Source organism: Lotus japonicus, chromosome 3 (assembly GCF_012489685.1).
Source record: "Lotus japonicus ecotype B-129 chromosome 3, LjGifu_v1.2".
Taxonomy (NCBI): domain Eukaryota; kingdom Viridiplantae; phylum Streptophyta; class Magnoliopsida; order Fabales; family Fabaceae; genus Lotus; species Lotus japonicus.
In genome coordinates this window covers 80,793,888-80,815,367 of record NC_080043.1, presented here as the reverse complement: position 1 = coordinate 80,815,367, position 21,480 = coordinate 80,793,888, and the positions used below count along the sequence as shown (strand labels likewise).

Sequence of the window (21,480 nt, the reverse complement as noted above, 5' to 3'; positions counted from 1 at the left end):
AAAAAAAATTTGTAACCAAAAAAAAGTGTAAAAAAGTTTTACAAATGTATTTAATGAGGATTCTATTTTTCCTCATTATGAAATAAAATATAAATATAAATATAAAATATATTCATAGTATATACATTTAGGAAAAGATCTCAGCACAGTCATCGCTTACTTGGCATCTACTGATTGGTTAATATCAGGAAAAATCCTACATGGCACTCAATCCTTCATTCTTCTTAACCTACACCTTTCTCCTTATCCTTCACCCATCTCTCCTTAATCACATTGATTCTAAACGCGTTTTACATCCTCTGCCGTTTCAACCTTCAATGGCGTTTACAGCTGTTTCAATCGTGGCATTCCCATTTCGCAATATCATCCTTACCAAGACTCAAACCCACACAAAAACCTGCTCCTCCATGGTATCATCGTTCTCTCTGCTTCGTCGTTCCCTTATTGATCTATTCATACTCTTGCATATGGGAGCAACCTTCAAAGCCGGTGATGGACGAGCTGCTTGCAAGGCTACCGAAGAGGTTCCATCCGGGAGCAACCTAACGCGTACTCTCTCTCTCCCAATCTCAGCGCATTCTATATAGCACATCCTCTCATCGATCCCTTCCTCTCTTCCCCTTCAATCGAATCCCTCATGGCCCCTTCCAATTCCCCTTGAATCGCATCTATCTTCCCCTCTCGGTTCCTGTTTCGAATCTGTGTAACTGAGATGTTTATGGGTGGCATAGAATTGATGAATTCGACTTTGTGTAAATCGCCCTTCCCGGCTTCATTCCTCTCAACGCCACGACGTCGACACCGCAGGTATTCAGGCCTTAATTGATGTATGTTTTAGTGCCTGTATTTTGATTTTGATAAATTTGTGGTTTCCAGGCCGATTCTCTACATCAGATACAATACCTGATGTTTCGTAGAAACCCTAAATCAGATTCAGGCAGATGCTCTACATTATATCCTCCATCAAGGTAAGAGCTTTGATGTTTATATCAAATCCTGTGTCTTTTAGTTAGTAAATTCCTCACAACCTCAGACTTTGTTTCATATCTGTTTTGTTATTTCAGGGAGATTTTGTTCCTTCTTTTTTTCTTGGCTTTGCAGTATTATTTTACTCCTGACTGAATTTACTCCTGAGCCCCAACGTATTGCTTATAGTTTACAACATATACAAATGATTCATACAGAAATCACTACGATCTAATTCTGAGTACCACTACTAGCAAATTATTTTAGAGCCTCCATTAGGATGTGTTTGAAACCGCAGATGATAAGTTTTATATGCTCTGTTTTGTACTTCAATTGCCTGTCCACACTACACTTTGAATTTCAATTGCTATATAGTTATGGACTAGATTCCCCTTATACTATTTCAGCCATATTTATGTTTATGATTTAATCAATCTCTCTATCTTGACATCAGACATAAGCTTGAGGATTCCCCCAAATTTTATTTTCACCATTATGCCTTAAGTGATATCAAAAATTGCAGCAAGTTGCTTTGGGGCTATTGATAAAGAATGCAGGTGAGTAACATGTTTGATAATTAGTGTTAATTAGTGGTATTCCAATTCATAATTTTTTAGTTTTGAAATGTGTGAACTGATTTTACATGCTTTCTACCATACAAGTAGCTGACAGGATTGTGGTGATGGATAGAGGTCATGTTGTTGAGGTTGGTATATTTTTCTATTATATTTTGAATACCTCAAATATTTTGATCAGTATTCTTTCTTGAGGTTTATTATCTTTCATACATGAGCCCCACTTTTTTTTTTGTTTCATTAAAAATGTAAAAGTTCACACACATGTTGGGCTAATGATTCTCTAACAATTCTCATTTCTTACTTTTTTTCCCATTTCTCTGTCCACGTTTCTTGCAAATTTTCACACACATGTTGGGCTAATACTGAAGGTTGAAAAAAAAGTTAATATAATTCAAAGTGAAATCATCTTGAGCCATAAGATATTTTCTACATTATAGTGTAGCTATTTCAACCATGGCGATATGTCTAAACAGTATCAGTAAATCAATTGGCAAAAATCATTCAATGTGTGAAACTTCCATATTATGATAACAATGCTTCCAAATATGCCTTTTGCAATTTCAAAAACTGATTCTATTAATCAGTGATTTGACTGTTATGTTTCTTTTATAACTTAAATGTCTTTCTGGCTCTTCACTACAATTAGGGATGGATTGGTAAGTAAAAGTCTATGATGATCATGATTAAAGAAAATCAATGGTTATGATTTAATCAAGTACCATAAATGCTGTCTGCATAATCAGGGATTTGAATATTTGATTCTATTAATCAGTGTCTTGGCTGTTATGTTTCTTTGACTTTATTCAGAAATTAATTAAAAAAATATAATGACCCCTTATATTAAGGAGTGAAGTTTGATGTCAATGTAAGACATTTGATGTATGATTTAACCACGAATTATCCTGTCCTCTGTCCTATATATCCTTCACTGATTCCTGTTTGTTCATCCAATCTGTTTAAATCTTATTAATAATGCAAGTCTAAAAATTAGGCAGTAAATGCTGTGAAAGTTTGGAATACAACAATAAGATGATGGGGCTGTTCATATTGATTTAGTGTTTTGTTTTCTTAGGAGGTTTGCTGCACAAATTGCTAGCAGCACTTAGCAATCTCAAGCTGAGGTAGAGTCTTTTATTTTTCTTTTTGCTGAAATTTGCTGCACTGCATAGATCTTGAACTATTGGAACTAAGATTAGGTTGTGATCAATTTTGAACAGGAAACCAAGAAGTCAAACTTGACAGTTGCAAATTCGAATGGATTTGGGGAGTGTATGTTTGTTGATGATGAACTCAAGGCAGAAGATCAGCCAGTGCCTATGTCTCTGGAGCAAACAGTGCATAGTGAATCTGATCAAATGGTATTTCTTTTAACATCTCTTTCATTTATATTTATGTATTTCTTATCTCAGAATTTAGTTTGTGACTGTGAATTAATTGGTCTGTTAGGAGGAAGTGGAGATGGAGGATATTATTGTAGTCTGTAGAAGAGCCTATTGTGGACATCGATGCCGGAGATGCGAATAATACCCTTGCAGTTACTGATTATATTGAAGGTCTTTATTCCTACTACAGAAAAATTGAGGTACATTGGGAATTAAGATCCACCAACTATTATTGACCCCATTATAACTTGCAAAAACAATATTCAATTTATTGAATTAGCATAGACTTGCTATGAATTAGCACAGTTCACTGTCTATGATTTTGGAAATCAAAATTGATTTCAGAATGTCAACTAATATGAGAATGCTTTCCTATCAAATTTTGGTAACTCAAGGTTTTTACTACTTGCAGAGTACTGGCTGTGTCTCACCAAATTATATGACACAACAATGTGATATTAATGAAAGGATGAGGGCAATACTGATTGACTGGCTTATTGAGGTATATTAAATGTTCCTTCCTGAATCAATGTGCCATAAAAAATGCTAATAACTAGCATTAACTTTGTTTTCAATCAATCTAAGGGTTTCCATATGAAGATACAGTAATTCTCTTTACCTTGATTATGTTATATTCATTTTTTTTTGTGTTGCTCTTCTTTCATACTGTCATTTAATCTTCATTATACTGTGATGCATCTGAAGACTTCCACGAGTCTATCTCGGTTTCACATACACACTAGCACAATCCTTTTGTGTTATGTTAAATGTATGCTTTGGTTTCCAAACAAACTACGGATTGAATGAAAACAGAGAAACGAAAGGGATAAGGAAGAGAATGGAAGAGAGTTAGGGGGTTATGAAGAGAGTTACGTTTTGTGATTGCTTGAGGTGGCTCTGCTTCAATTCTAATGTGAAACTTTTGGAGATTGCACGAGATGGCTCTGCTTCAACTACAAAATATTTCTGCATATAATTTTAAAAATAGGAGGGGTATTGGGCAGAGTTCTGAATAATCAACATTTCTCCCTACCATTGCATCACTAAGTTAACTGCGTATATAAGAATTGAAAGATTGTTTTAATCTCTTCTAAATTATCTAGCATCCATTCTGCCTTTTTCTTATACTGATCTATTCAGTTTGACTTTGTTTAAATTAAATGCAACAATATTTACTTAGGAGATATTGATTAATTAATTCTCTTATTCTGTTGTCGTGGTTCTTCATGTCATAATCAATTCTGTCATTTTACATTTTGTAGGATGATTTGGCTGTGTGAAGTAGGACCAAAAGCTACTTTAAAGTAGGATTAAAATCAACATGGAGCTGAGGAATATAGATAGTTCTTGATATCCAGGTTTCCAAAACAATGCTCATGTTACTAAGTGTGATTTTTTTTTTTCATTTCTAAAGTTCTGATTTTTGTTAGTTTAGTCACTGCAACCTATTAGGTTACTACAAAATGAAGCACGATGTACATTCGTTTCAGCTTTGGGAAACAATGTCACATAAGATGTGTTTTGTGGTGGAAGTGTTGCTCCAATGTGCTGTTTAATTGTAATTAGATTTAGTATTTTTTTCTCTCTTACTGAATACCTTTTCAGTTGGAGTAATTACAAAATCAACCAGATACAAGATAACATTGGTGTCTTTGTGAGCATTGTGAGCACCAAAATCCCATTTAAAGGAACTGGAAAATGATACATTGGATATGACATAATCGAGATTGGTTCTGCTGTCAAGGGCCTGAGTTTTCAATGCAATAACATTTAATTTTATCAATGTTAAGTAAGCTAACAATATTATTTTTCTCCAATCTCCAGTCTGCTATTCCGTAGTGTCGCAGATGCAGGCCCGTAAGCAGGAGGAGAGGAAATGAAATCTGAACAGGTATTCCGGAGTTTTGTTGGGATCAGTAGTTTATTGATCATAAGTTTATTGAGCAAGCATATATCTTAAACTCATGTGATTGGTTAAAAAATAAAGGATTAGATGGAAGTTTTAGAAATTGGAACCTCTTGCATTTTTATTTTATACAGGATCTTTGCTATATGTTGTTCAGAGTCAAATAGAGCTAGATTTTCAAGAGCCTCTATGAACTTTTCTAAGTGCTCATAACAATGCACATTGCTGCCATAATTCAAACTCAAATATCTGCATTTCCCTAACCTTAGTTTTGGGTCTGATATCTATCTTTTTGTTTAGTAGCTAAGTCAACTTTCTGGTGCTGATAATGATCTTGGACTTCAATGGAGCCAAAACTTTTCTCAGTCGTAATATTTTGTGCATCTTCAGGCATTGCCGATTAAGAGGAGCCAAAACTCCAATTTTGTGGTTGCCATCCTTCCCATCAGGTATTTGCTTCTTTCGCACAATTTCTCTCCTCTTCCAAACCTGTAAATCTCAGATTCACTCTAAATTTTAAATTTTATTGCCAGGATTTTGATTTGGGGAATTTGGGTTTTGCAAGACAGTGTAGCCTTTACAGATGCCATTAGGGTTCTTTTTTGGCGAGTTCTTCTATGTTTAAGAAATTCGCGACAAGCAGCAAGTGGTCATACATTGAATTATGACATTAGTTTCTTTTTCGGCGAGTTCTTCTATGTTGAAGAAATTCACGAAAAGCAGCAAGTTTCTATATAATGATAGGCCTGCATATTCATGTCGTCCTTGAAGAGAACGCAATTGTTGATGTCTACTATGTGTGATGCAACATTGTAGAAGACACGAAGGGCAAGTTCTGAATCTTCTTAGAGAATCTAGAACTGAACGAGCCCACCAACAAGAAGTACCTCTTCTACATGTTAGGTTTGAACCATATTTTCTCTTTCTTGAGACTTTATGTTTGGTTTTTTTATTTGGATTTGATTTTGTTGTTAGAGTCAGACTTTGGAGATTGTAGTTTGGAGGTGTTCAGAACTGCTGAGATATTTGTGATCTTTTTCAAGTATCAACAGGTAATAGAGTTTTGATATGTATTCAATAATAATAATAATTACCATATACACATTTGAATAAACATTGAGTTCATTAAGCACAATGCTTGCTATTCAATGTGATATAGGTGGATTGTGATGAGTGCAAGAGATTGTGCAGCAAAGGAGTCTCTGGTCAAGGTCAACGGGGGGAGCATCTTGAAAAAAGAAGGGATACATGAACCTAACGGTACAACTACTGCTATAAAATATAAAGTAAAATGGAAGAGGTTTATCATATCACCCTTGAAAAATGTAGGTGTTTTGAATTTTGGAGTGTTATCCTCTCTTAGTTTGTGCTTATCTATGGTGTTATGCTGGTATTTATCTATATATTACTAGCATGGATGGAGTGATATAGACTCAATGACTTTTAAGATGACCTGAATTATAGCCTTTGCATTGGTATCTATAAATGAAGTTTCTCTGAAGTCTAAAGTTGTATGCTTGAATGTCGGTCTATGCATCTTATTTCTTGATATATCTTTTAGTTAGCTTTCTGCAATGCCTCCATCAAGCTTTATGGCTTCAAGTGTTGATAAAGTAGCTGATCTGAATGCCTCTTTAAAAGACGGTATTCATTCTTGCTCTTCAATGAGCAATGAAAAGATTGTTGTCTCTTTCCTTTTTTTGTATCATAAGTTGCTATATTGTATAATTTATCACATATGAGCCGTTTTACATTGTGCAAGGTTCCGCTAGCAAGATATCAACATTGTTAAATTTACAGGTTAAACAATGCAGAAAATATCAAGCATTGTGGCTCCCTAGCGGGTGAATATTGTAAGAAGATTGTACTTCTGCTAGGTACCATTATGTATAATGGCTAGAATGATAAGATTGTTTGTTGACTTATGACTTAGGTGGCATGATTCTTAAGGTGAAAATATGTGTGTTAGTTTATAACATTGTAGTTTATTATGGTGGTATGTGAAATTCAATGCCCCTGCAGTACTTTAAAATGAAATTGCATTTGACATTTTCCTACATTTGACTCCATATAATGTGAAACCTATTAATTACGTTGCTTTAAACTGCTTCTTGAGAGATAAAAAAGAGAAGGTGAATCAGGTCAAGGGTGTATTATGGTTTTTTAAGTGATTCTTGAAACCCAGTTCTTCTATATTGTATCCTTATTTGGAGTATGGTTTATTTCTGTTTGTTGTCAACTAAGCATGTAAATCTAAGAGCTCAGGTCTGTCATGCCTAATGAAGTTTTGAACTTTATGCAGTTTTCAATTTTTGTCTGAATGGAAGAAAGAGGAGCTCAATTTTGTGATCTTCATTGCACCAAATTTTGCTGGCTATCTACAGTGGCGAACTTTATTTCGGTCTTTTCCTTGCCATGATGATAGTAGTGTAAAACAAATATTTTTATGGGTCGAATATTTATTTGTACAAGTGTACATTAGAGCAGGTTTTTTAGAATGCTCTTGGATGCTTTGATATAAGGCCGATAACTTCATGTACTATTTTTTCCAATGACTTATAATGCATTCCTAGAGTTTTATTGTAATTGATTTAATATATTAGTTGATGGTCATACCTACGGAGATGGTGTAAGGGATGTGTTCCCATAGGTGTGTTTATCGTTTGGAATGTTGTACTTATTGTACTTACACGAACTGCTCAAACATTTATGGTGCACTCAAAAACATTTACTGCATTATTTGTCTCTGATATGATCTTCCTTATCATTTATAATGATTTGAACTGATTAAATGAAACCTTTATGATGTGCACTGACAAACATATGGTGCTTCTTAGGCAACAACAGGAGGTCTTTATTAGTGGTTGTCATAGAATTATCAGGCTTAAAATTTTAGAAGTGTCCATTCTAACTGATGTATTTCATCTTGAGCATAACATGTTGTCAACTAGGTTTCAATGGCTGAGTTTCTTAGAAGTGTCCATTCTATCTGGTGCATTTCATCTGAGCATAACACCTCTATTTGATGAGGTCGGCAACTTTTAAATGGAGTTTTTCTAATACATATGGAGAGATAGAAATAATTGAGTGATGGGAATTCTCAATCAAAATGTGAAGCTTGGTTTTTTGAAGGAACTTGAATGTATTTATGAATCATTGACATTGTGTTAACGTATAACTTAGGAAAGCTATTTACCAAGATGCTTATAGATGTCTAACTAGAACAACAATTATATAAAAGATGTTATTTAGAAAATTCAGTGAAGAAACAATGTAGTGGATTATAATCATTGATAAAAAAATTTGTTTCACTAAAACTCTATACCCGACGATCATGAGACTAATTCCCTTGAAACTCTGAGATTACAAGTAAATAAACCTCCATGTAGGTAGACCTTTGCCAAAAAATCCTAAAATTTCGAGCTTCGCATCTCTTTCTCTCTATATAATAACCAATATAAATATTTGTTTATATAATTTAAGTACTTTTTTAATATTTTTAATAACGTTGAGTAAACTACGGGAGTAAATTATGGGGATTAGCAAACATTAATATGTATATATATATAGCTTAAATTTTATTTATGTTTAAATAATGTGATTAAAAGTTCCTGCGGGGAGAAATATTTTACATGAAAGTAATTTCTCGTGTAAATAACTTTAAAAACAAATTTTAATAGTTTTAAATTTTTAAAATAATTTAAGAAGTAAACATATTTAAAGTATGAGACTAGATTATGAGCATATGTCGTACATAGATTCTTAAGTGTTAATGAATATATAATCTAATTTATTTATCTTTTAATAACATTATTTAAAGCTCTCACATGGAGGAATATGCATGAAAATAATTTCATGTAAAAGCTCATGCGTGACTGAATATTTTACGTCAAAATTCTTTCATACTTAAACTAATATGAAATATATTTTAACATAATTCAAGTAATTATAGTATTTTAAATAATGTTTGGAGTTAATATGCATAAAATATGACATATATTCAGGTTTTACTTAAAATTTTAAATTTTCATCTTTATATCTTCAACTATATATTATGCTTTTATGTGTGTTTAAGAAATTTATTTTCAACTAACATATTTTAATATGAATATGCAATACATTTTCACCTTATATGTATATCACGTGCATTTTATGTTACATCTTTTGGTGACTACAGACAAATTATTCCGATCATTCCAAAAGGAGATAGGCAAGACATCTAAACATGATTTCAGTTTTAAAAAATTCCGGACTGGATCCGCAAAAGCAGTGATGGTAATTTCGATACAAATGAGCGTGGTGAATCAAATATATAAATTCCAGCAGATCTTTTAATACATGATAGTGAAAATCCTCTTCTCGATTTGGTTGATTTTGCTTTTCCCAATTTGTTGTGAAACATGAAGCATGACAAGTTTTTGGAGGAACGACGCATATTGTGCCCTACTTTGGAACTACTTTCAAGTAATACTAAGAAGTACTTAAGCTCCGATAGCACTTGCAAATCTGATGAAGACACCGGAGTAGAGTGAGAGTGGTTCACTCCGTAGTTCTTAAATGATATTATATGCTCTGAAATTCCAAATCACAAAATAACTTTGAAGGTAGGTTCTCTGATAATGCTTTCGAGCAATATAGATCAAGCAACCTGTTTATGCAATGGAACACGACTAATTTTGGATAATCTTGGAACAAATGTTATACATGCCACTGTAATAAGAGGAAACAAAGTTGGAGATGAAATTTTCACTCCAAGAATGGACATGGTGCCATTTGACTCAAGTTACCCGTTTAGGTTTAAAAGACATCAATTTTCAATCAGTTTGTGCTTTGTCATGACTCTAAATAAAAGTCAAAGTCAGTCATTGTCTCACGTTGGCCTATACCTTTCTCGCCCGGTCTTCACACAAGGCCAATTTTACGTAGCTCTCTCAAGGGTAAGGTCAAGAAAATGACTCAAATTATTAGCTCTAAATGAAGAAGGAAAAGTGACAAACAAAACAAAGAATGTAGTTTACAAAGAAGTGTTTGACAATATATGAGAACTATAACTGCTTTTCAAATTTAGTAATCCAATTGTTTATTTTCAGCTGAATTATCAATTACAAATTAGTGATATTTCAAACTTTCACAGCATTTACGGCCTAATTTTTAGACTTGCATTATTTATAAGATTTTTACACTTGAACCTGCAAGAACATGGAATGAATAAATTGAGGGAGGGAAACCACTATGTAAATGGAACTAATTGATTCTATAAAAAGCAAAATCAATTCAGCTGAATTGTATATGTTTATACATAGTGGTTTTACCTGATATTCCAAGCTGTTGATGGATGTTGCTGATAATACTGGATCTGCAACTTTGACAATTTTTTATAGCGATGGTTGTCATCTGATCAACAAAAAAAAGTAACGAAATTTTGAAAGAAATAGAAAAGGTAAACATATAAAATTCAAATTAAGCACTTTTACATTGAAAAATTAATTCATAATATATGAATTTATGTCATTTTATTATAAATAAATTCTAGAACAACTGCATGGAACACCCACCAAAAGAAATTGTTGATTTGGTGCACAAGGATTTCTTTTCAAGGTCGAAGGAAAGATAGATTCAGAAAGTGGTTTAAATCAACATTTAATGTCCTGAAAATTTGCATGGACCCACAAATTATTTCAAAATTCAAATCTAATTTACAAGTGCACATATGATGAAGAAGATCAAGGTGGAGAAGATGTAGTACCATTCCCTTAATGTTGCTTACGCATAAATATCCTTTGTGCTAAACTTTGCTTTGTATTTCTTTATCCGCATTGAGAATTTCTACTTTTTGGGGTATATGTTCCTCGGTGGTCAATTTGAATCATTTTGACAATTTTTAATATTTCATATATTTACCACGGTTGTCATTTTTTCAATAAATCGCCGTCTGTTTGAAAATCTTCGTGCATAGTAATATATATGTGCTATTCACCTAAAAACAAATTGATATGAAACAACCACAGAACAATTGTCAATTTTTTGGTACAATACGCCTATACACTAAACTAACAAAATAACACCCAAAATTCTTAAAAAAAAAAGAACATAATTGTATTTAATAAATAAATATTAAAATATTTGTACAACAAATTTTTAACAAAAATAATCGAAAATAAATTCCCCGTGCAAGGCACGGGTATAAAACTAGTATACTAAAAATGAAAGCATGACAGTTTTTTTTTTTTGAAGGTACGTAGCATGACAAAGTTATAGTTTGTAAATTGTGTGAGTTAAAGAGTCAACGTCATTTGTCAACAAAATCTGGGGTAGTTTGTAGATAGTTGAATTATGGAAATCTTTTTATAACGACAATTTAAAACAAACAAAAAAATTTCTAAACTTAAGCAATTGTAGTTAAGAGGAAAATAGTAAAAGTATAGATGAAGGTTTTTTTGGACAAATGATGAAGGTTCATATCACAAAGTTCAGGGCTGGCCAATATATATCCATAGGCCCAAGAGAATCCTACGCTGAAGCCCATATTTTTGTACTTAGGATTTAGGAATATAAAACAAAACAAAGCCCTTTATCTGAACTTATCTTTTCAATGTTTTGTGATTCAAAATTATTTCTTTTGTTATCAATTATCTTTTTGAAAGATCCTGTTATTAATTATTCAATGGCGTTTAACTTTTTCCAAGCAATATTAAATATACAGCAATAAGGTTTATTTGACTAACTAATAAGCTCTTCAATAAGGTTTTGATGAAAGAGATCTCAATAGCCAATAGCATCTGTTAAAATGTTATTTGATGTGGTTCTTATATTCTCGGAGTCCTACAATATGTTAGAGTGTGACGATCTAGCGACCGGCGATGTAAGCCACCACCTGTGCACGGTGATCTACGGCGGAGTGTGAGGCAGTCACAACGGAGGTGCTTGCTCCGTTTGAAGCTCCGGTGGAAGTGGACGCTTCTTTCAAGGTGATGGCTGGAACGAACGGTAATTTCCCAGCTTCGTTACCGGTTCTTGACGGCAAGACTGATTGGGAACGGTGGAACACCCAGATGCTCGTAATTTTCGGATTCCAGGACGTTCTTGAGATGGTGACTTCTGGGTTGGAGGCTCTACCGGCGGAACCCACGGCGGAGCAAAGCGCTGCTCATAAGGAGTTGAAGAAGAAAGACATGAGGGCTTTGTTCATAATCCATCAGTGCGTTAACCCTGCTAATTTTGAGAAGATTGCAGCGGCGAAAACGTCGAAGGAGGCGTGGGATATTCTGACAAAGAGTTACGAAGGTGTGGCAAAATTGAAGAAAGTCAAGTTGCAGACCCTCAGAAGACAGTATGAAGCTCTGAAGATGGAGAAATCAGAGACGATTTCTAAGTTCTTTACTCGGCTTCAGACCTTGACAAACCAAATGAAGACGAATGGAGAGACTGTGAATGATCAAATGCTTGTAGAAAAGGTTCTTCGATCTTTGACTACAAGATTTGATCATATAGTCACTACTATAGAGGAGTCTAAGGATCTTGAGACTATGAAGGTGGAAGAGCTTCAAGGTTCATTGGAGGCTCATGAAATGAGGTTAAACCTGCGAGATTCTGAGAGAGAAACTGAGCAGGCACTGTATGTTAGAGGCAGTACTAGCAAGAAGAAATGGGGTAGCAACTCTAAGACCTCCAAGGAGAAGAATTGGAAGAACAAGGATTCTGGGCAGTCTTCACATGAGGATGAGGGTGAATCCAAGAAGAAATGGGATTCCAAGGAAAAGAATCAGGACAAAGATAAGTTCAAGAAAGGGAAAAGCAAGAAGAGTGTTCAGTGTTTTGCATGTAAAAAGTATGGACACTATGCCTATGAATGCAAAAATAAGAAGAAGTGTAGCAAGATAAGTGGTAATGATCAAGTTTATTCTGCTCAAGATGATGAGTCAGATTCAGAGCAGGTACTCTTTGTTGTCCCTGCTAATGATGATCATGATAGTCCTGATGAGATCACTTGTAGTATGCCTGGTGATGAACAAGTTTTTCCTGATCAACTTGATGGTTCAGAATCAGAGCAGGTACTCTTCATTGTCCCTGCTAATGATAATCATAATTGTCCTGACAAAAACTCTAGGAGTATGCCTGATGTAGTGATTAACTCAGTAGTAAGTTCTCATAGAAATGATGATAGAACTTGGTACTTGGATTCTGGATGTTCTGCTCATATGACTGGTCATAAAAACTGGTTTATTGATCTTGATGGAAGCAAGACAAGTGGTGTGAGGTTTGCTGATAATAGTGTGATTACATCTGCTGGGAAGGGTAGAGTGTTAATCAAAAAGAAGGATGGTAAACAAGCTTTTATTCCTGATGTTTTGTTTGTACCTAGTGTAAAGCATAATTTGATAAGCCTAGGACAACTCATAGAGAAGGGATACTCTATGAAGACTAAAGGGAAGAAACTGATGGTGTTTGATCCAAAGAGAAGATTGATTTTGCAATCAGTTTTATCAGCAAATAAGACATTTCGTGTTGTCTTAGATACTATCAATTCAGAGTGTTTCTCAGCTAAGATACAAGGTTCAGATTGGCTGTGGCATTTGAGATATGGACATCTCAATTTTAAGGGTCTGTACCAGTTGCATCATAAAGAGATGGTAAAAGGTTTACCTCCAGTTAAGGCTTCTGGACATTTGTGTGAAGGTTACTTACTAAGTAAGCAACCTAGGAATTCTTTCACTGATAGTATGCCAGTGGTTTCCAAAGGTCCTTTGGATGTGGTTTATTCAGATGTGTGTGGACCATTTGAGGTTGTATCATTAGGAGGAAATAGATACTTTGTGTCATTCATTGATGATCACACTAGAAGGATGTGGATTTACTTACTGAGCAAGAAATCAGAAGTGTTTGAAGTTTTCCAGAAATTCAAGAAGCTGGTTGAAAAGCAAAGTGAAAGGAGTATCAAGACTCTTAGGACAGATGGAGGTGGAGAATATGTGTCCACTGTGATGAAGAATTTATGTGAAGAAGCTGGCATTATCCATGAGGTAATAGCTCCATATACTCCTCAGCACAATGGAGTGGCTGAGAGGAGGAACAGGACTATTGCTAACATGGTGAGGAGTATGTTGAAGAGTAAGCTACTACCAATGAAACTGTGGGGAGAAGCAGTATCAACAGCTGCCTATATTCTGAACAGATGTCCTACCAAGAAGTTGAAGTCCATGACACCTGAAGAGGCTTGGACAGGGATCAAGCCAATAGTTAAGCATTTCAGAATTTTTGGTTCACTATGTTATAGACATTTGCCAGATTAGAGAAGAAAGAAGCTTGATGATAAAAGTGAGAAGTTAGTGTTAGTTGGTTATCATTCAACTGGGGCATATAGACTGCTAAATCCTACAACTAATGCTATTATAGTGAGTAGAGATGTGGTAGTTGATGAAGAAGCTACTTGGCAATGGAATGAAAATGATGACCAACAGCCTGAGACTTCAAATGATAGGGTTTCTTTTGACTTCCCTGAGCTGATCTCTGCAAGTGATACTGGGAATGCAAGAGGTGAAGATCATGGTAGAGCTAGTGGTCAAGCAACTGATGAGATACATTCTGAGAATATGAGTACTAGAAACCAAAGAGTTAGACAATTACCTTCTAGATTGAGTGACTATGTGTTATTTCCTGATAATGAAGTCACTCATGAGGGTGATTTGATTCATCTGTCACTTTTCATTGAAGCTGAACCAGTGAGTGTTGATCAGACTTTCAAACATGAGAACTGGGTTACAGCTATGAAAGATGAACTTGGTTCTATTGAGAAGAATGGAACCTGGAGCTTGGTAGATTTACCAAAGGATAAGAAGGCTATTTCTGTGAAGTGGGTTTATAAAACAAAACTGAAGCCTGATGGATCTGTGTCAAGATACAAGGCCAGGTTGGTGGCAAGAGGTTTTCAACAAAGAGAAGGATTGGACTATACTGATGTTTTTGCTCCAGTAGCAAGAATGGAGACAGTGAGGATGGTGGTTGCTACTGCCAGTTTGAAAAATTGGAGATTGCATCAACTGGATGTTAAATCAGCATTTCTGAATAGTCCCCTTGATGATGAGGTTTAATTATGTCCAACAACCTCCTGGTTTTGAGGTTCAGGGAGATGAGCACAAGGTGTATAGATTGCATAAAGCTCTATATGGGCTCAAGCAAGCTCCTCGAGCTTGGAATAAGAGAATTGATGGATTCTTGAGTCAGTTGGGGTTCTTAAAATGCATTTCTGAGCATGGTGTGTATGTGCTTAAGACCAAGAGAACTGGTATGCTTATTGTGTGTCTTTATGTAGATGATTTACTAGTCACTGGAAGTGATGAGACTGAGATAAGCAGGTTTAAGGAGAAGATGCAATCAGAGTTTGAAATGAGTGATATGGGAGAGCTAACATACTTTCTGGGAATAGAGTTTGTCAGAACTGAAAGAGGAATTTTCATGTGTCAAAGGAAATATGCAGCTGATGTCTTAAAGAGATTTAATTTGGCTGAGTGCAATTCAGTGACCACTCCAGTAGAGTGTGGTGCTATTCTAACCAAGTCAGATACAGGAAAGCCAGTGGATTCAACATTGTTTAAGCAGATAGTGGGTTCACTAAGGTACCTATGCAGTAGCAGGCCAGAAATTAGCTATGGAGTTGGATTGATAAGCAAGTTTATGGAGAGTCCAAAAGAATCACATTTTCTGGCAGCAAAGAGGATACTAAGGTACATTAGAGGAACCCTTGATCATGGAATATTGTTTCCCAATAAGGCTTGCAATGTGAGAAATGAAATTACTGGCTATGTAGACTCAGATTGGAGTGGAGATAAAGATGACAGAAAAAGCACAACTGGTTATGTGTTCTTGTGTGGAGATGCACCTATGTCTTGGTGCTCAAAGAAGCAGCCTATAGTAGCTTTGTCCTCGTGTGAAGCTGAGTATGTAGCAGCTTCTTTCAGTGCTTGTCAGGCCTTGTGGATTGGTATGGTTCTGGAAGAGATAGGTCTGAAGGTTCCTGAGATGATGAAGTTACTGATTGATAACAGATCAGCTATTGATCTAGCTAAACATCCTGTGGCACATGGAAAGAGTAAACACATTGAGACTCGTTTTCATTTTCTCAGAGATCAGGTGACAAAGGGAAAGCTTGAGCTGGTTCATTGTCCTACTGAGGAGAAGATGGCAGACTTGTTCACTAAACCATTGAGAGCTGAGAGGTTTAGTGTATTGTGCAAGAAGCTGAACATTATGTCTGCAGCTGAGGTTTTGAATTAGGAGAGAGTTTTGTGAATTCTGAATTAGGAGTGTGTTAGAAATAAAATAATTCAGAATTAGGTCCTCTTAGTTTGTTAATGATTGTATGTTAGTCCCTAGAGTTTGTGGTTATTAACCATTCAGTCCTTGTGTAATTGACTCTAAAATACGACACACTGTGAGAGTGTGTGAGATATAACAGAATATTCATTCTCTCCTTTTCTGATTAGTTTTCTGTTAATTGCATTACTTCTTCTTCTTCCTCTGTTCTTGAATGTGCAACAGTGTGTGTGTCAATGGTGTTGTGTAGCCATTGAATCTTGAGCATTCAATTAGAGGTGTTGAGTCTTCTTCATTCCTAAAGATCTAACACAATATTGTCTTGCAAAAATGATTATTAAAATTTTATATAAAAAACTTAAGTAGAACTCTGCAATTTGTACTGATTTGGCGGTGAAGGTTGAAAAAGTAGAACTTCAGTAAAGCAGTGTATTTTGACAGAAATTCAGCAGGTAGTTTTTAACTAATATTTAACAATAATTAGCTAGGAATTGGATTGCTTAAAGTTAGCAACAAACTAGTCACCAAAAACACTGCTCTAAACAAAACATAACCCCTACACAACAGATTAGTCTAATCTGGACAACAAATTTAATGCCTCAAACAATTAGACTAATCTGGACTGTAATGTTGCCTGCCAGAAGAGGTTCCTCTCCTTCCCCAATTCTGTTTGGGTTGAAGAGGATGATCCTCCGGGTCTTCTTTTGTTTAGATTGACGTAATGGCTTCTGAGCCTGTTTAATTTCCGTTTAATGGAAGTTCATTTTCAAAAAGTAAAATAAAAAATGTTGCCTGCCAGAAGTACCAACAACTCCAGAATAAAGGTTACGAGTGTATGTGCAGAATCAAAAACAGATTACCAAAGTATTAATTGGAAACTTAACAATACAAGAAAAATTTCAATCAACTAGGATTAGCATCAAAGTTGATAGTTGTTCTTCACTAAATGCAACAAACAACTGGTATATTATCCAATTCAATACAAAAAAAGTATAATAGTTTCATGACATGACAATATATTCATAAACCATCTAGAGCAGCTTATTCTGATTCATGCAAAACAGTATTATGGTCTATCGCCTCAAGGTATGCATAATATACTCTCCATAAAGATCCCTGCACCAGATCAAAGACAAGATATCAATTACAGATAATGCAAAATTGTGTTACATAAACATGGGAAAAAAAAGACAAGAGAAAAATGAAATCAGATAAGCATGGTAGAAAAATGAACAATCTATGGGACAGAAAAAAAAAAGTTTGCTGTTATAAATATACTGACATTGAGTACTGGACAGCTTCAACAGCATTAGATGCTGGCAAAAAGTCATTAACTGCAACCTCCTTGTTCTCATTCTTCTTATCTGAGAAATACGTTAAGAAATGCACTCAAATCTTGAAGACAATATAAACTAATTTAGCTTACACACACTTAGGCAACCAGTTGTTGAGAATATATTAAGGATACAATCTTCAAAGAAACGACGAATCTCATGGAGGCGGTGGGGTGGAAGTTGTGATAAGTCAGTATAGTGCTTATACTCTGGATCATCAACACATACTGCAATAATTTTATCATCCTTCTCCCCCTGTGAAGAAAAACTGTTATTAAGTAAACAAGTGGAATAAAATGGCAATTGCTTCATTGACTAAGAAGGCAAAGAGGTGTCCGGCTCCTCTAAAGTGAGTGCGGCTCCTCTAAAGTGAGTGATTCACTTTAAAGTGAGTGATTCACTTTAGAGGGTAACGTAAGTCATCGCAACCATTGATTGAGTTGCTTTATTGACTTTTCAAAGTAGGTAATCACTATTAATGGTTGTGACTTGTGATGACTTGCTTTACCCTCTAAAGTGACTCTCTCACTTCAGAGGAACCAAATCCAGCAAAGAGATACCTGATCAATCATGGGCATTAGTCCAATGGCCCTAGCTCGCAGGAAACAACCAGGGAGAATTGGCTCCTGTCACATGAGTAATTCCATTAGTTTACTAATTGATAACCTTTTTGGCATATAGTTCAAATTTTGTCATCAAATTTATTTATCTATTTATAATAAATAAAATCTGAAGCGCAAGTTGTGGTGTCAATATTTCAGTGAAGATCTTTGATTTTCTTTTTGACACATCAGAATTTTTGTTTGTGTCTCTTTTCTAATTCATCACTTACTACTCCTTTCATAAATCATAGGATTCCCTTCCTGCTATATGAAACTTGCTTTGATTTCTTAACTTAATGAAAGCTAACTATTACTTCCTTCAACACATCTATTAATTATGCAAATGCTCACAGTGAACCAGTCATTCTGCAAACAACCATTTCAAATTGTTTCCTTTATTTCGTATTCTATCTTTCTCTCAAACATTATTAGAGACAGAGCCTTTGGAGTAAGGAAGCCTAACAAAAACAAGTAGCAACCAAAATTTCTAGCTTTTATGTCTAAAGCAAAATCATATAAAGACAGAATTAGTAAGAAGACAATTTCAGGTTAGTGTTTTTAACTTTATTTTAGTTAATCATCAGAAGTTTTTGTGATTATCCTGTAAATGCAAACTCTTTCTACAATGATGATTTATTGTTCGCTGTTGATTTTCGTATTGGCTCTTAATCTTTCTCAAGCTTATGAATGTCTACTAATACCATCATGTGATCATGTCATATAAAGTACAAAGAGAATTCTATCACCAATAAGCACCATTAGAGATAGACTTATTGAAGTCTATGGCCAATGTTTTTGTATTTTCTACCATTCAGTTTTAGCTTCAACAATTACAAATAGAGGCTTAACAATTCATCCAATTTTGACTTCACTTGTTTGATACCATTAAAATCATATCTATAAAATTCATGTATACAAAATCCCTCTTATGAAATTATTATGTTCCATTAACCCACTTACTGTCTGGTCCTTCGTCTAGTTGATTACTAATCCAGAATCATATGCATGGTTAAAGCAGCATCCTAGTTTATTTGGTCAATTTTTTATGAACTTAAGGATAATCGGGAAACATGATAATTATGTGGGTGATTAACAGAGGATTCAAAGTTGATGGGTGCTTTCCCTCAATATAATCCAGACATATCAAATTTCCGGCAGCAGTTTAGTTTACGGCTAATAAAATACTTAATTGAGGTTAGCATTAGTATTACTGTCCACTAATTAGTATTAATGCCCCTTGTATTAGTTGGGTGAATTTGTAATGGTAATAATTTACCTGCATGATTACCAAGACATCAAGTGGATCATTGTCTTCGCATAGAGTTCGAGGGACAAATCCATAGTTATGAGGATAAACAACTGATGAATACAAAATCCGATCAACCTGAGCATAATTCAGTATGTAAGAAGAATCTCATCACAGATGAGTAATGAAAACTAGAAGTCTGAATTGAAAAGGGTCAAGAATCTATTAGACTTGAAGAACAAAAGAACAAAAAAAAATCATCTTGAAGAGATTGAGTTCTTAGTAAAATATGTTTAAGATTAGATTATAGTACTAGAGACATGGCATCCAATTCAAAACGCAAGCAATAGGTTTATACCTTAATCAATCCAGTCTTTTTGTCAAGTTCGTATTTGACCTTACTTCCCTTACTGATCTCCACAACCTGCAGGTAGCAACAAAACATTGAAAACCATAAACAACATACTTAGAGGGAATTTCAGGTCAAGAATGGAAGGACAGGTTTTGCATATATTAGAATCAGAAGGTGTGAACTTACACAATTGAATATCTTGGGCGCTTCAGGTCCTGTACATGAAAATTAAGAACATCAGTAATATGATTTCTTTTTCATTTTGGGATAAGACCAGGACGAATCCCCATTTGGATATGGGCATTTGTCATGGCCACAAGATGCATTAGTGAAATGATCTAGGCTATGTTTGGATAGCCGTTGGCAGGAGTGCAAACAGACTTTTGTACTCCCTTCAACACAAAATGTGAACATAACTTTTCTTAGGAATTGGGATGAAAGCCCGTTTACATGCACTCAACGGTATCCAAACACAGACTTAATCATAAGTTGAATGCCAATGTTCAACAACAATACCGATTTCAAGATCATGCCAAGGGTGTGCAGCAACTGATCTTCTTGACAAAGATGAAAGAATTCTTTCATTCAAGCGGGGAGTTGGGCGAGTTTCATGAGCCTTTTCACCATTCTCACTCATCTATAAAGACATAACACAAAAAGGTAAGAAAATACATTTTTAATGGTTCAATGGGTAACAGACATGAATGAACCATCAATCTAGTCCAAGTTTCAAAGTTCATGATCCATCAGAACATGATTTCACCAAAAGGGTGTGCATCACTTCATGATATGTTAGATTTCACCTTAACAGTAGTCAGTTGTAATACATGCTAAATATTTGCACACTGTCTTGCACATATGAATCTACTTCTACCCCAAAAGGCAATTAATTTCTGGCTGATCATCTAATCAAAATTGGTTAATACTCTAAAAGGCCTTTTTTTTCATTGCCTGATCAATGGAATCACATAAAATAGGTTGCTTCCGGGAACACTGCTATTGTTTGTGCAGGAATTAATGGAAACACCCGATTGTACCCAGGAAAGGAAAGACAGAAAACATAACAACTTTGATGCATGAAACCAATACCATATATAACAATAACAAATTAAAAAGGCTAGATTATAAAGGTTTGGAATATATAGAGCAAAGAACGAACCTTGAAGGCTTGAACAACACCACCAAAAGCAAATAATCTAAAAAGATGGTAAAGGGCAGAAAAGAGAGATCTTAACGAGAGCAATGGTTTGTGATGTTTATATATGGAGGTCAAGGGGATGAAAAGGATGAGTTAATTGACTTAATGCCTTACCACTCCTCATGCCTTTAATGCAGACAAGTTTGCCTACCTCTCCACCTGCTACTTGGAACTTTGAAAAGGCAAATTATAGCCAATAAAAAAAAGTATCAAAGCAGACTAGATTCTTTGTTTTGGAAAAAATAAGGGACTTGTTGAATTTTTTAATTAGTATATCCAGATAAAATATTTTTTTCATTTTGGAAAACTCCCTTTTGTTCTTATTGATGATATGAAGTGTGTTACTTTTTAACTGTATAATGGCACTTGCACCCTTCTTAAACTTATCATGATACATACATGGTTACTGGGCAACAGAATACTCTGATATCTACTACAATTAACTAATAGTAGAGACTCACTTTAGTAATTGTGGAGTCTTATATGTGTAAATATTGTATGTTTGAAAACTCATTCGATTTTGTCCACCATAATTTTGATTTCGCCACGGTTTTCAAAAGAGTTTCCAAGGGTGCACTAATTGAAATCACGGTGGAATTCAAAAAA

The 21,480-nt window shown here is 34.8% G+C and overlaps 1 protein-coding gene and 1 long non-coding RNA gene across 13 annotated transcripts; one reads left to right on the top strand and one right to left on the bottom strand.

The window, feature by feature from the left end:
• The first annotated feature begins 253 nt into the window (after window positions 1-253).
• On the top strand, window positions 254-7,568 carry LOC130746359 (uncharacterized). 12 transcript variants are annotated; one of them, XR_009022113.1, is made up of 15 exons: window positions 254-807; window positions 877-968; window positions 1,421-1,523; window positions 1,632-1,672; window positions 2,617-2,665; window positions 2,762-2,902; window positions 2,991-3,126; window positions 3,339-3,428; window positions 4,189-4,284; window positions 4,751-4,817; window positions 5,136-5,281; window positions 5,366-5,884; window positions 5,992-6,092; window positions 6,633-6,709; window positions 7,135-7,568. It is a non-coding gene; the product is annotated as an uncharacterized LOC130746359 (long non-coding RNA). The 12 variants fall into 12 exon arrangements; XR_009022111.1 differs by having other exon boundaries at window positions 5,992-6,157; XR_009022104.1 differs by lacking the exon at window positions 6,633-6,709 and having other exon boundaries at window positions 255-807; window positions 5,366-5,730; window positions 5,814-5,884; window positions 5,992-6,157.
• Window positions 7,569-16,980: 9,412 nt separating this feature from the next.
• LOC130746358 (soluble inorganic pyrophosphatase 1) lies at window positions 16,981-21,030 on the bottom strand. Its single transcript, XM_057598962.1, has 9 exons — window positions 20,836-21,030; window positions 20,193-20,313; window positions 19,863-19,891; window positions 19,683-19,748; window positions 19,355-19,462; window positions 18,037-18,102; window positions 17,611-17,731; window positions 17,425-17,506; window positions 16,981-17,258 (listed from the first exon to the last, which is right to left on the bottom strand). Exons 2-9 carry the CDS (start codon window positions 20,311-20,313, stop codon window positions 17,216-17,218), a joined length of 636 nt encoding a protein of 211 aa, XP_057454945.1. The 5' UTR covers window positions 20,836-21,030; the 3' UTR covers window positions 16,981-17,215.
• Between the last annotated feature and the right edge of the window lie 450 nt (window positions 21,031-21,480).

Bases quoted from the DNA above. Each gene is read 5' to 3' on its own strand.
- LOC130746358 (XM_057598962.1), bottom strand. From the start codon at position 20,313: ATGAGTGAGAATGGTGAAAAGGCTCATGAAACTCGCCCAACTCCCCGC. The intron at 18,103-19,354 runs GTAAATTATTAC...CTCATGTGACAG, and splicing joins ATGTCTTGGTAATCATGCAG to GAGCCAATTCTCCCTGGTTG. The intron at 17,732-18,036 runs GTATCTCTTTGC...TTTTCTTCACAG, and splicing joins TAATGCCCATGATTGATCAG to GGGGAGAAGGATGATAAAAT.